Source organism: Nothoprocta perdicaria, unplaced genomic scaffold (assembly GCF_003342845.1).
Source record: "Nothoprocta perdicaria isolate Ctin4 unplaced genomic scaffold, notPer1 scaffold_158, whole genome shotgun sequence".
Taxonomy (NCBI): Eukaryota; Metazoa; Chordata; class Aves; order Tinamiformes; family Tinamidae; genus Nothoprocta; species Nothoprocta perdicaria.
In genome coordinates this window covers 1,747,041-1,761,278 of record NW_020454738.1, presented here as the reverse complement: position 1 = coordinate 1,761,278, position 14,238 = coordinate 1,747,041, and the positions used below count along the sequence as shown (strand labels likewise).

General features: G+C 39.1%; 1 protein-coding gene across 2 annotated transcripts in view; it reads left to right on the top strand.

Annotated features, from left to right (window-relative positions):
* CTPS2 (CTP synthase 2) overlaps nucleotides 1-13,795 on the top strand; it is a 68,692-nt gene extending 54,897 nt beyond the window's left edge. Inside the window, exons 18-22 of one of the 2 annotated variants that reach the window (XM_026035312.1) lie at nucleotides 374-470; nucleotides 3,693-3,837; nucleotides 10,006-10,011; nucleotides 11,699-11,809; nucleotides 13,458-13,795. In XM_026035312.1, the coding sequence (XP_025891097.1) occupies nucleotides 374-470; nucleotides 3,693-3,837; nucleotides 10,006-10,011; nucleotides 11,699-11,768 (318 nt within the window). In that variant the 3' untranslated portion in view covers nucleotides 11,769-11,809; nucleotides 13,458-13,795. The remainder of the gene's footprint in view (nucleotides 1-373; nucleotides 471-3,692; nucleotides 3,838-10,005; nucleotides 10,012-11,698; nucleotides 11,810-13,457) is intronic. The other variant, XM_026035313.1, reaches the window with a different exon arrangement.
* The last annotated feature ends 443 nt before the right edge of the window (nucleotides 13,796-14,238 follow it).

Below are 14,238 nucleotides of genomic sequence, written 5' to 3'. Positions count from 1 at the left end.
ACAGCATTTTCCACAGCACTTCAATCCCAAGGGTTTTGAACCACAAAACCTGTGTCCTAGACCACTGTAGAGTTTATTTTCAAGGAGAGGAAGGGGACCATTTCAAAAGAAAGAAGCACAGGCAGCCTAAAATCAGGAGGACAGCAAGTGAGGCTCTGAATTTATTATATTGTGTATATATATTGTAAGTTTTTAAAATGCAGCTCATCTCCTATTAAAAAGATTGCTCACTTTTACAGATTTTAAAACAGAGTTATTAAAAAAAGAAAGCAACTCTTTTTTCCAACTCTCTTCATTCTCACATAGCTATGAAGAGCATTACAATTGAATTGGTTAAATCAATATGTATAGCTTTTTTTTTTTGATATTTCAGGTGAACCCAGAATTGATTTGCAGCTTTGAAGAAAAAGGTTTGAAATTTGTTGGCCACGATATGGAGGGGAACAGAATGGAGATTATTGAACTGGAAAGTGAGTGGCTTATTTGTTTAGATGCACTTTAGGTATCCATGAAAAACTATGTAAACTGCAGGTAATGAAGTAACGTGTAGGCAGAAGCAGCCAGGATACTACTGGATACTGTTGAGTCTTATTTATGTATTGCAATGGATGAAGATGGAGAATATTTTAGGAGCCTTGTGCTTCTTTAGCCTTACACTTCTTCAGGACTGTGAGTGTATCTGATTATCAAAAAGACATACACTACTTTGCCAAAAGATCATAATTCTAGTTCAATGGCATCATGTATTCATATATTATCACAGAACAATTCAGAAGGTAAACTAGTCTAATCCCAAAACAGATCAGGTTGTTCAGAACCACATYGTGCCAAGTTTTGAGTATCTCCAAGCATTACTGTTGCTTGGACCTCAAACCACTCACCATTACTCTCTGAATCCAACAGTTCAACTATTTTTCAACTCACTTGGGGTCTGCCCATTAGTCCTTATGTCCTAACTTGGCTACTGGGAAACCACATCAAAAGCTGTATTAAACTTAAAATGACAGAGGGCCCTTGTTCTCCTGTCATCCGCACACTGAGTGCTACCAACTTGACAGCACCAAATTGCCTTCCTGCCCTTCAAAAGCCTGGAAATTGGAAGATTGGAGGATTTGTCTCAATCCTGCCATAAACTGAGGTTAGATTGACTGACATGCAGTTTCTTGGCTCCTTCTTGAAGATTATCAGGAACTTCTTTTGATTGCCATAATGTTTTAAAGGTAGAGAACAGCTTCATGAGGACACTGGCCAGCTCTGTCTGCACCCTCCAAGGCAGCCAGTCCCCAGAAATTAATGTGCCTGGTTTGCTTGAATATATGAAGTATATTGCGCACACACACACACACACACACATATATATATATATATGCACATATGGATGTAATGAAAGCTTAAAACATCACTGGAATACATCACCCAAAGAGGCTGTAAGCATTTAAAACTTGAAAATGACAAAGCAAAGAGCAACCTCATTTAACCTTGAATTTGATGGTGGTTTGAGTAGGAGGTGGGACTGGAGACCTCCCAAAGTTCCTTCCAAACTCAATCAGTTTGTCAGTCCTTACTCCCATACCTGTCTTTAGAATCAAAATAAAACAATTCGAAGATGAAAATCTTTCAGAAAGCAAACTCCTTTCTTTCACACATGGGATTCAGACAGATAAGCTTTTGAAATACTGTAGAAATTTGGTGGCTTTGTAGGGTTTGTACTACTTTATCAAGTCTTGTTGTCTATCTTATGAGCTTTCAAGAAGACCAACAYTGTGCATTTGCTGGTTGAATGTTTACACAGAAGAACTATGAAAAGGTCATTCTGGTTGAGCTTGAACCTTGGACTTGTTCTTTTAAATCACTCCTAGCTAGATTAATAGCAGACACCAGAAGATGCAGGTTATGTAAAAAGTTTTTTTCTTAATGGCTTCTTACTGGMATTGTCTTTGTTAAACTCCATGTTTAGAAGGAGAAATTTATTGCAAGAATGCATCGTCATCTGAGAGTGCTATTTCCGACGTAAAGTTCCTGATAAGTAATTTTATACTTTACATGTTGAATAACAGTGTTCCAATTTTGAACAGGATTTGAATACAGACATCTTAGCATTTCAGTAACTGCAACCTCTAAAGTAAACTGTGACCAAAGAATGCAGTTGAGTTCATATTAATTGCCATTATGATCTTTGTTTAGTCTGTTCCTGATGGCATGCTTCTGCTACTCGTGCTGGTGAATGGCCTTAGAAGGCTGTTTCATTTCTATGTGGAACAACTTGTCTAGAGAACATAGTGAAATAAATCAGGCTGGATTTTTAAATTGCATGTTACTGTGAAAAGAATAAAAGTAACAGTAAAACCTGGCATTACTTCACAATGGGCTGCAAAGAGACTCTAGTTATTGAGGAAAAACAATCATCAGAGAGAAGAGGATGGGATAGAGTGGAAGCACAGATACAGTAGACTAAATAGSTTTGATAAAGCTTTCAGCAAAATATGTCTACAGGACTATTTGGTGATTTGTCATGGTCTTGTTTTGCATGATAAGAGAGAAAGAAGTTATGAGATTAATTCAGAATTCAGGTTCCTCTTAAGACATATCAGCAGATGTAATAAGAATAAACTAGATGATATTTGTTACCTTCATAGAAAAAAAAAAAGTAGTCTATTTTCTTGTTACTAAGTAGTTCTTTATTACAGAGAAATTCCTTAAATGTTTGGGAAATTGATGAACTAGAAGGGAGAGCACTGTGGTTAATTTAGTCCAATGTCCTGTCTCTAGAAGTGGTTAATGGTAGCTCCGTTAAAATAGTATTCAAGGAAGGAACAGGCGCACAGCATGTACCAAAACATTAGTTCTCCTTCCAAAGAAGAAAGGAAGGAAGCAAAAGCAGCAGTAGTGAAGTAGGGTTTTGATGGTTGAAGATTCAGAGAGCTAAAGACAAGAGAAGACAAAGTAGCTTGATTCACTTAGCTTAGAAAACAGAGCTCAGTGATGACATTGTCATCCTTAAACACAAAGGACAAACAACAGGAGACCTACCGCACCTGAGAAACAGATACAAGCTGGCTGTGAAGATGATGGCCTGTGAAATAGGAAAAGGTTTCTAAACAGAAGGAGAAAGTATCTGAATAGCTTTCCACTGGGAACAAAAACTCATGGTGGGAGCCAAGGGGCTTTCACCCTTTGTGAATGGGCTGAGTTCAGTAACAGGCCTGGGATATCCCTTCCAGGCCTCAGTCTTTGAACCTTGTTTTTCCCACTTTTCTGTGTGTGTTACTTCTTTATCTGTCTGTTAGTGCATAAATACTTGCTATATGGTAAAACTTCTCCTTTAGGAACATATGCTGTAGGAATATGTGAATCCTTCATATACATATATATTCTGAATATGCATKCATAGATATACGTTTGAGACTAACACACTTTATGAAAACAATATAAGAAATGGCAAAATTGTTACCTATACAGCCTTTGTTTTTTTCGCCTTGCATTTCTGTGTTATTCTATCGTTTTATTACTTAGCCTTTGATTATTTTTCATTATCTTGCTTTTCTGATATTCTGCTTCTCTTGTCAAGTTTTTGTTCCTTTTCCACGAGAGAAAGTTCAGGTCTTCCCTCCACCTTGAATCTACATGTACTGATCTGGTTTCTAGACTCCTGTATGAAATTTTCATTAAACTTTCTGACATTTGTCTTTTAGATCATCCATATTTTGTGGGAGTTCAGTTCCACCCAGAGTTTTCCTCAAGGCCTATGAAACCTTCACCTCCGTACCTAGGACTGTTGCTTGCAGCAACAGGGACRCTCAGTGCATACTTGCAACGTGGATGCAAATTGTCTCCGAGGTAACTTTTCTTTTTTACGTGCCTGAGGATTCACAGAAACATTTTCAGAGATTTTTGCTAGGTGATCAAGTAATTAAGTGACATTCTTATTTAGTTGCATTTAAATGATTGTAGCAACAAATTTAAAAACACCAATGTTATTTTACAGTATCCAGGTAACTAATAGTGTCTAGCAGAGAAGGGCCTAATACAAAACGGTTGGGAAGTCCTTTGAACTTAACAGAAGTGTTTGGATCTAGATTAAAACTGCATGGTTGGGCCAAGCCAAAATCTTTATATTGCTGTTGTCTTGGACACCAAGTTCTTGCTGTGTTTGCTGAATGTGGCAATACTTTTCAACCTGTGTTTTTAATAGTCCTAGTGATCAAAGCTACCACTTCAGTACAATAATAATAATGAGGTCAAGGAAACCAGGATGAAATAACAATTTTTAAAAAATCATAGAATGACCAAATGCAGTACAGAACATATCCAGCTCTATTCTTATAGATACAGCACTAAGCTTACTAGATCTGTTTTATTTGAGTTGCCATTTACCTTGTTACACAGCAGGCAAACAACCTTTCTCTCTCCACCCAAGAGAAAACACTTTGTAAGCAAAAAACATTCTGAAAGAGGAGCATTTTGCAGAGAAGAGCCTTCAAGAGTGACTTTCCCTGCTAAATACAGTACAACTGCTCACATTAACATATCCACCTACTGAGGGGAAAAGATTTCCAATTTAAGCCTTTAAACCGCAGAACGCTAATGATATCTTTGAAGAGTAAAGCATGTCATAACACGATTTTTTGAAGCAAATCTGAGGTGAGGATTCTTTGCATGCCTCACCCAGTACTGCCTGCGTGAGTTGTGCTTGCGCTGGTGATTATGGCAAAGATGTAACCTGAAAAGGAATGCAAGGAGGCCAACAAGTTGAGCAGAGTAGAACCTAATGTAGGCTATGAAAACACTAGAAGGAGGGTTAAGAATGAAGTCCTGAGACAAAGGGAGTACTCATTCAGCATGAGATTATTCAGGACTAGTCACCTCAGAATATTTAGCAGCCCCATAATTAGGACACTATTTTAGAACATTTAACATGTTAAACAAAACAGAGAGTGGATTTGAAGATGCATCACACCCTTGCACACCTAAGCCGAGTGCCCTGAATATCTATAACCAAATAAACTTTCAGTTATTTTTATTCATTTATTTGGTGAGGCTTAATCTGATAGAAACACTCTGATAATACACACAAGCAAAAAAGTACCTATTTTGAAACGAGAGCGTACCCTGTGGTGTACACTGAGTTCCCAGGAGCTTTTGTGCTTACAGAGRTAGTAAGGAACTGAGCAAGCAATTGGAGTAGAGGAAGAGAGAGGAAAAATATTACTAAATAGTATTTAGATGTCCAAATATGACTTTAAGTAGCTAAGTCACTCTCGTGGCTTCACTGCTGGGATATAATAAAGTCATGTTACTGTTTTGTTTTTTTTTTCACCATAGCAAGTTTTGCAACAGGAGGTTTCATTTCTTTTCTTACCCCAGCTACACCTTGAGTAATGCCTGCAAGAGGAGGTTATGGCACATGGTTGGCATTTTGCAAATAATTAAAGAGGAACTGGAAGCACTATTAAGAACAATGAAATAATATAAAAAGAGGTAGAGAGTTTAGAAACCTGAGCTGAAAAGAATAAAACGAGGTTTTAGCTGGGGACAGGGTGAAGATAAATAATTTAAATACAAATGCCCAGTGCCCAGTAGGTAGGAGTGAGTGTGGGGAACATTCCTGTGAGAGGAGTTCCTAGGTTTAAAACTGTGGCTGAGTGAGGCTGCTGCAAAAATGGTTTTTGCAAGACATCAATGAATATGCCAAGGGAACGGACCAGTTCTACTTCATCTAGCCACAGAGTAGTCTAGTAAGGTCTGGACAGTTTATTAATAAAAGATGACTGATGAGTCACATTCAGTGACTTGCAGAAAAAGTGATCAAAGGTCAGAAAGCCTAGTGTATAAAGAAAAAGGAAAAAAAAAACAGAAATAGTGTTTACTGCATTAGCAGGGGCCAGCTGATACCCAAATCAGCTCTGTAAGAGGTTTTGGGCTAGCACCTATTAAAAAAAAAAAAAAAAAAAACAACACGAGAAGCTGCCTTGCTGACTTGTTTGGCTTGTGTGAGGGCCAAAGGAAGTACAGGCAGGGCTGTCTCGGATATCCCTGTTAGCAAGTGGGTTCGTTTTGTCTTTAAGTGGAAGGAGGTAGTGGCTGTCATGGGACTCCCACAAGATCTTGCAGAGTTGATTCAAAATTATTCTCCGGACCCCTTGAGACCTGAAAAGAGGTGGAAGAGGTGTGATGCTGACAGTTTTAAGGGTAAAGGATGTAATTAATGAAAAGGAACTATTTAATGTTTACAAGTAGCCCTAATGGGATTTGGTTAGTAAAGAGGAAGAGTGAATTGCCTCAGGAAAGATTCAGTGAGTAAGATACACTTCATAGTAATGTAATGCAGAATAAACTGTGATGTGTGACACTGGACAGAGTAAGTTAGTAGGGCAAATAGGCTAGAAGAAATTGCCCTACTTGTTCCAAGCAATAATCCACCTGCTGCACCACCCCATCTCTGCCAGTGGCTCAAACCTGACATAGCAGAGGAAAGTGAAGAGGCTGGTGGCTTGAAGATGGTCAGCACCAGGAGAGGGGCTTCCTCCCAGAAGGATGCAAGCTGGGTGCGGGGGACAGCTGCAGCACCCGCGGCAGCAGGATGCAGCACCCCACTCCCTGGGGAAGGCCAGGGCTCAGAGTGGATTGCTTCCGCCTGGAAGGCCAGGGGAGCAGCTCCGGTGACAGTGACCGCACTCTGCTCACAGTCCGGCCGGAGAAGAGCAAAGCGATGAGTCGGGTCTGAGGTGAATCCAGGAAGTCCAGGCAATACATGAGGATGGGTGGGCTGGGTATGAGCAAGCCCGCAGTGTGGCCTACCCAAGACCAAAGCCTGAGACTGAGTCGAGCTGCTGGGCCCATGAGGAGTGGGCGCCTGTGTAGAGGCTCCCCATGAGGCTGGTTGGAGCAGTTAAGAGCTATTGGTGCGCCATGGGCTCTGAGTGAAAACAAGAGAAAAAAAATAAATCCCTTCTCCAACAGAGTGGTCCGTGGCAATAAACTTAATAATGATCAGCTGTAGTAGTTTCTTCATCTATTTAACGTTAGATGCTTAATGCAAAGACCTTATATCTGAGCCAGTCACCACAGACCTTTTGTTAGTCACTGAGCAAACAGGCCCTTTAGAATGAAGGGAATGCTATTTTAAGATAGAGTAGCTTAGAGATATTATGCCTTAGAAGTGTCCATTTCCTTCCATTGACTGTCAAAAAAACCTATGGTAGCTAGCGTGGATGAAGATAAAACTGTATAAATTAATCCCACGCATAGGACTCAGCTGAATCTGAGAGGTTTTATTCCTTCCAAAGATATTCTGGCCTCTTTGTTTTGGTATTTTGTAATGTCTAATGAAAAGGAGATCAGGGCTTGGACTAGATGACCTCTGAGGTCTCTTCCAACCTTAAGCATTCTATGATTCAAAACATTATCCTAGGTCCATCTGGAAGTGCAAGTACCTGGCAGGAGTGGGAAGTAGGTATGTGCTGAGGGGCTTCACTGGTGAAATAATGTTTCGTTTAGACCTAAGATCACTAAAGGGATGATACATAGTGCTGCTCTATAAAGATAGCTAAGGTGTACTGAGAAATACAGATGCCTGCAATTATAATAATTGTGTAATCAAGTATGTATTTATTTTAGATATTGTTTTAGTAAGTAGAATAATTCAGATTTCTTTATGGGGGATTAAATATTCTAATTGACTCTTCTTTTAGGTTGTAAAAAGGTAGAAAGGTAARTATATTTTTTAACAGCCACAGTCTGTATTAAATCTAGTTACATCTCTTTTCAACTTATATTGATGAAAAATTGCTTAGCTCCTGCCTTTGCAGAAGTACTATTACTGTAACAGTTTAATCTGTTTATATCTCTGCAAGAAGGCCTTTTTCTCAATTATACATGAAAAAGGACAAAAAACCTTCTGAAATTGTGTCAAATAATTTTGTTTTTAAAGACCACGTTGGAACATTGATCAGGATTTTCCAAATGGAACAAAAAGGATTTGAAGAGTACCCATTTCACAATTGCTCCTATTTCTGAATAAAAACATTTAAAGCGGGCAGTTCGGCACTTTAGGGCAGCTATTGAGAAATACTTATTTAAAATTGATCTTGACTCTTAATTCTAGTATCTTTGCAGCTGATATTGTTTGCTGAGGTGATGTATTCCAGCTTCAAGCCACATGTGCCCAGCTACCAGCTGACTTTTGTGAAATGATGATAGGAAATGTTCTCATCTTGCCACCTTCTGCATGCATTAGACTGACTGATGGATAGCAGGGGTACATCAGCACTTCTGTCAGTAGAATAAAGAGGTCTAGAGTAGACATGAGTTTGGTGATAACAGAGCACATGTAGGAGGATGCTTTTATTCTTGTGTCCTGATAAAACAGGGATGAGTCAACCTTAAAACAAAACAGAAACCCATCATGTAATAGACAGATTTTTTTTTCCTTAGTCCAGTCTGGAAATATAATGCTGCAACTTTTGCCCTGAGTAGTATTTCACTTTGCAGTGAATGTATTTCCATTTACTACAGCTAGATTAAATAAGGATCACAGTGACCAAAATTCTTCATCTGTATGCTGTTCGGGGACAGTCTTGAAGACTAAAGTGATTGACCAAACACAGTGATACCCCATGTGGTATTTTATTGGTTTTCTCTTGGCTGTATCCCTATCCTCCAGATCCCCTGAAAAGAAAAATGCAATTGAACTGCTACAGTGTGGCCATAGAGCTGGTCACTAGTCCCTTTTTGCTGTGGGAGTCCAGTCTTGCCAGAACAGTTAAAAGCCAGGTGAAGTGAGTGTCAGGATCATGGCCACAATATTTATTAAGTGATGTGTACACAAACTAAGAGAAAACTTGCTGAAGGAAATTTAAGCACATATTTTCAGTTGAAGATTCAGTGGGAAAAAAAATCATAAGAGTGAGGCTTATTTGATTATTTTTTTCACTGCTTTTGTAATTGCTATATTTAAATAGGATTTATACAGAACACATGATATTAGCAGCCATGACCATAAATATCCATTTGATTTTTATGTTTAATATCTGTGTAGCAGTTCAGCTTAATTTGGAAGAAAGTACACAATTACTCCTAAGAGAAGTGATGTTTCTTTTGTGGTTAACACCACACAGAGTGTTTCTGCATTTTTTTCCAGTTGAATACAGTTCACATCATAGTAAATCTTAGAAATTTGACATGAGTATCGATATGAAGCTGAAGTACCCAAATCTGCCATGATTCATGAGTCCCTGTTTGCTTTCAAGTTCACCAGCAGCTGCTCAGTTCTGGAAGGAGTTCAGGTTTCCATGGAGCCTGAATTCCTCTCATTAACATGATGCTACAGCTTCTGGGGCTGCTGGGGGCTCTCCTTCAAGCAGATGAAACCTTGAGAGCCTCAGGGAGAGTCAGATCCTTGTGGCCTGCTCACCCGCTCCTGTGCTCTTTGCTAGAACAATGCAGGGGTGAGGAACAGGAAGAATTCTGTGCCTGTGTCTTATCCTGTGTTTCCTTTTGCCCTAAATTGACTCAACACCCAGCAGAGCAGCTCCTAAACAGAGGAGACTGTGAGAATGCCGCAGAAGAACGTAGTGACAAAGACTGTCTCCTCAAGGGGAAGAGTGGTGATGAGATCTTGGGTGGAGAGCGATGCCTGACTGCCTTCGGGAGATTAAACTGGGTAGTTCTCAGGTCACTTCATTGCTCTCGGCATTTTTACTGAGGCTCCTACAGCAATCTTAAGCGTCCTACTCGATTGCATAGGGAGTTCTGGCRGGTATTTGGGGCCTCTGAATGTCACTGAGCATCAGAGTCCATAAAAAATATATAGAAAAAAAATACAAAAATGTACTGCAGCACTTAGCTGTCTTTGAACCAAAACCAGGTTTATAGTGCAACTGGTGCAATCAGTAATTCTRTGCTGTGGTGTGTGAACTGTTTTTTGCTATTTTGTTGTTATGTAAAAATGCAAAACTGTCTTAATAATGCTGAATTTTTATTCCATGTTTCCATGGGTACTTTCAGAAAGAAGTAAGTACAGTACCAGTGATRTTTCGTGTGTGCGTACATCTGGCATGCTTGATCATACTGTTAACAACACTTTCCTCACTTGAGCTCTGTAATTGTTTGCCAGCTGGTGAGATGATCAACTTGAGCATTTCTAGTTAAAATGCTCAATTTTGGTTAAAATATCAAAACTCACGTGATCTGCTCTCTACAAGAGCAGCATTAACAACATGTATGTAATGCAGAGAATATATTGGGTAAAGTCTTAACAGATGTTGAAATATTTGGAATATCAACTTGTACAGAATTTGCTGTAGTTGTGAGAGGCTTTCCTAGCATTCTGAGGTACAATGGTGCTGCTTACACTGTCCCACTCCTTAAAATAGCTGTGTTTGGACTTCATCTCTTTATCTGCAATGATTCTTTTGCAAAGAGGAGAAGATGAGATTCAGGCTGAAAAGCAGTGTTCAGTAAGAAACACTAGTGACATTTGTCCAACTRTTCCTAATAAATAAATCCTAATTCTAAATCCTAGATTCTAAATTGTTTGGAATCTAAATGATCCAAAAAAAAAGTCTAGACCAAAGCTCTCCAGCTGTGGGGTTAGGCAGCATTGCACAGCAGGCAGCCACTGGGGGAGTTGCCGGGAATGTGGTGCTCTTGATGTCCCAGTGGGAGGGACGTGGCCAGAGAGAGGGAGACTTCCGTGGCTGAGCTGCTGTTGGAAGGAGTCGTAGTTTGCGATAAGAGCGGTGGGGTTTGACGTGCGGCGAGGCTGTCACGGGCAAACCCACACGAACCAGGTGTGAGCCCTCGAGGGCTGTTGGTCAATCAAACCCTGCTCTCTGAAGTACCCAGAAGGGAGCAGAGTTGTTGCAGGTCACAGGCACTTGGCCTCCCCGAGCTGGAGCGGGATCAGGGCAGGCTGAAGAGGGGGGTTCCTCCAAGAGGTGCCATTTGTCATTTAGAGGAGATAAGAGAGAGCTAGAGACCTGCTAGTCATCCCTGGTCAGAGACTGCACGGGGCCCTGCCCTTCTTACCGAGAGCGTGGTTTGTGAATGGTTCTTCTCCTCAGTCACTGTGATGTTTCCCGTCCCTCACCCTTTCCTCGTCTAGCCACTCACAAAACTATCACTTGCATGGCAGTCCCTGTCCTGTGGAAACTAGTGCACTTGTGGCAGGAAACAGTTGAAGGGGATAAAACCTCGGGGAAAACTGTTCGAATGCTGCTTGGTGCAATGTAAATGATTTATGTTCTGAGTCTGGAAGAGCATGAATTGTAATTTAAATATAAATTGAAGCTTTCAGAGTAAAGAAAGCTACAGTTGTCTTAATTTTTTCTTTGATTAAAATGGTCATTTTTTATCATAAATGAGAAATTCATTTTAGTCTTATGCTGAGCAGCTGCTATTCTCCATACTGTTAATTGTGATTGCAGGCGCACCACCAAACATTCAGTATCCAAGAGAGATATTGAACATACTATTTAGATGGTGGGTTATTGTTTCTCATCAGTTCTTAGACCACAAATTTAAGCCCATTCTTGCTGAGAAGGGCATTATAAAATATCAAATTTTATGAGCCTAAAGTAATTTTCTGGAAATAGGTTGCATTTGAGGAAAGTGTTTGTCATGTGCATCTTCTGGGTTGGAGGGTTTGAAGTAAAATACTTATTTTAGATCCTATTCACTGATGTTTTATTTTTAACAGCGACAGCTACAGTGACCTCAGTGATGACAGTTCTCCAGAAAAAGAGTTTCCCAATTCAAGAATAAGCTAAAATGATTGTATGAGACCACAGAAGTGGGTGATGCTATTCAGGTAAACTGGATTTTTGATACTGCTTTATGACATTTATTTCTTCTTGATTTACGGGAGGATACAGAGTGATCTTGATTCTCCTTTTTGTTTCAAATCTTGTCTGARAGCTTATCTCTTCTTCCTTGCCTGCAGCACTTAATTGTACTGTTTTTCTGCTGCTTAACTCTGCAATTGTATTACCAAAGTTTGCTGAGCATTTTGGATACAGCTTGTGTGTAAGATGCTCTACAAAAACAAGTTGCATTAATGTTTGAAGATTCAATGAAAGTACAGTCAAAAAATATGCTTTTCTGTTACTTGAATTTGCATACTTGGATCACTGAGTACATCATACTAACATGGCATTTTATTTCATCTTTATATTCTGCTATAACTGATGCAACTGATTTGATGCATTGTTATAGCAAAGGCATCCCAACACAAATAATTGRATTTAATCTACATTGAGATGTAAGGAAATTTTATAATGTTACAGCTTTGTTGGCTGTAGGCTTTGCCAATTCCTTCTGGGGCTAGATGCTTGCCAGTAAAGATGGCAGCCATAGGTTTCCTTTTAGTTTGGAGATCGTGTTTACTTGGAGCTCCCTGACCTCTGCAGGCTCTGTGCACTGATTCATCACCACATTGTGGCTGATGTGGTACTCTGATCCATGTGTCCATTCATGCTGTGTGGTATTTCTGAGCGCTTCTGTGTGCAGGAAACAACTTTCTGCTCCTCTGATTTCATTGCTTCACATGGTGTAGTCACTAAGCAGCTATGCCAAACAGGTGATGAAGGCTGCATGTGAATGATGCATCTCCATCTGATGGCTGCATGGTTGAAATGTTGACCTGAGATGGTAGAAATCTGAGTTTTGTCCTTAGCCACAGCAAAGGCTTCTTCTGTGAATTGTAATTGGTTTCTTCTCTGTCATGTACCTCATGTTAAATAAAGTCTCCAGATCATGAGAATGGAGAGGTGTTAAGTAATCCCATGGATCTGCATTCAGATACAGTTTAGATGCCTGTCTTAAGAATGACCAATAACTAAATAGACAAAATGCTCCGTAAGGAGCACTCTTTTTGCACAGATCCTTCCCATTCCCAGGCATCACTGTGGCTCCATTTGCTGAGACTGGCATCTAGTTTGTGATAGCCCCTTTAGCTTTAGCTTTGACTTTGCATTTCTCAGTGGAATGTACGAATGTCAAATCTCTTTTAACCCTTGCAGATGTGACTTTTTCAGCCTGGAAAAAAAGTACTTTTGTGATGCTTTAAAATAGTTAATGGTAGTTATTAACAAGCAGTAATTAGGTACCAATTGTATTCAGCAGTGTTACTCTAGAAAGGGGTAAATAAGTAATTGCAGGTATAAACACGTGGAAGTAAACATTGAATGATTTATTTTTTCTTTCAGGGATAATTCCACCCAGTAATCAGAGCTGTATACGCAGAAGACTATATTTAGATTTGTGGGTTTGCTTTATGCTCTTTGACCTAGATAAATGCATCTGTGTCGAATATTTACCATAGCATTATTTCTAAGTCAGTCATTGGATTTGAAAGAAATTGATGCAAACATGAGGTAAATAGTTTCAGAAGGAATTTTAATAATCATCAATTTTTTCTTTTCCTTCTTCCCTCCCTCCTTTTTTTTTTTATTTTTTAGAAAGTTGAAGCAGGACAATATTGTACAGAAGAAAGTAGAAGTTGCTTAACTTCCTTATGGTATCTTCCCCATGCTATTTTCAAAAAATCTCTGTACAGAAGAAAATTGTATTGTCCCATAGCAAAAACTTTTCAGTATGTGTGAATTCTGTTTCTCTTTCAAATTATATAAATGACTGTTTGTCTTAGCTGTTAATTGTTAGTGATCTTGTCCTATATTTCAGACTGATCTCAGGTGAATRTGTCTTAGTTCACTAGCTCACAGCTGTCCTTGATTTGCAGGAAAGATTCTTTACTTTCAGTTGGTCTTAGAGCAGTAAAATAAAATAGATTCATTCTTGTGAATGAGGAGGAATGAATAAAAACGTTAAGAGAAGGTTATCCATGAGGAGTAGGGAATTGTCTCAGGTTGTTTCTGTATTAAGCTTGTTGTGTGTGTGTATATATATATATATTTTTTTTTTTTTTTTTTACTTTTTTGCCATTCATGTACAAATGAGAAATTATGTCACTTTATGTCAGCCCTATGTGATGATAATAACTGATGTTTGAACGTGCATGTCTTTTGACTTTGCTTCTTAGGTGATTTTATTTTGCAAAAGTTGAAGTTTGTTTGCTCTGTTTGCCCTGAAAGTCTGATAATTCTGAACATAACACTGACCTGTTAAATTACAGAAGTGGTATTAGAAGTCATTTTTGTATTTGTATTTTGTATTTGGAAGAGAGAAAGTAAATACATTCAATGCAATCGTGTGAACATTATAGAAGAACCACTAATAAAT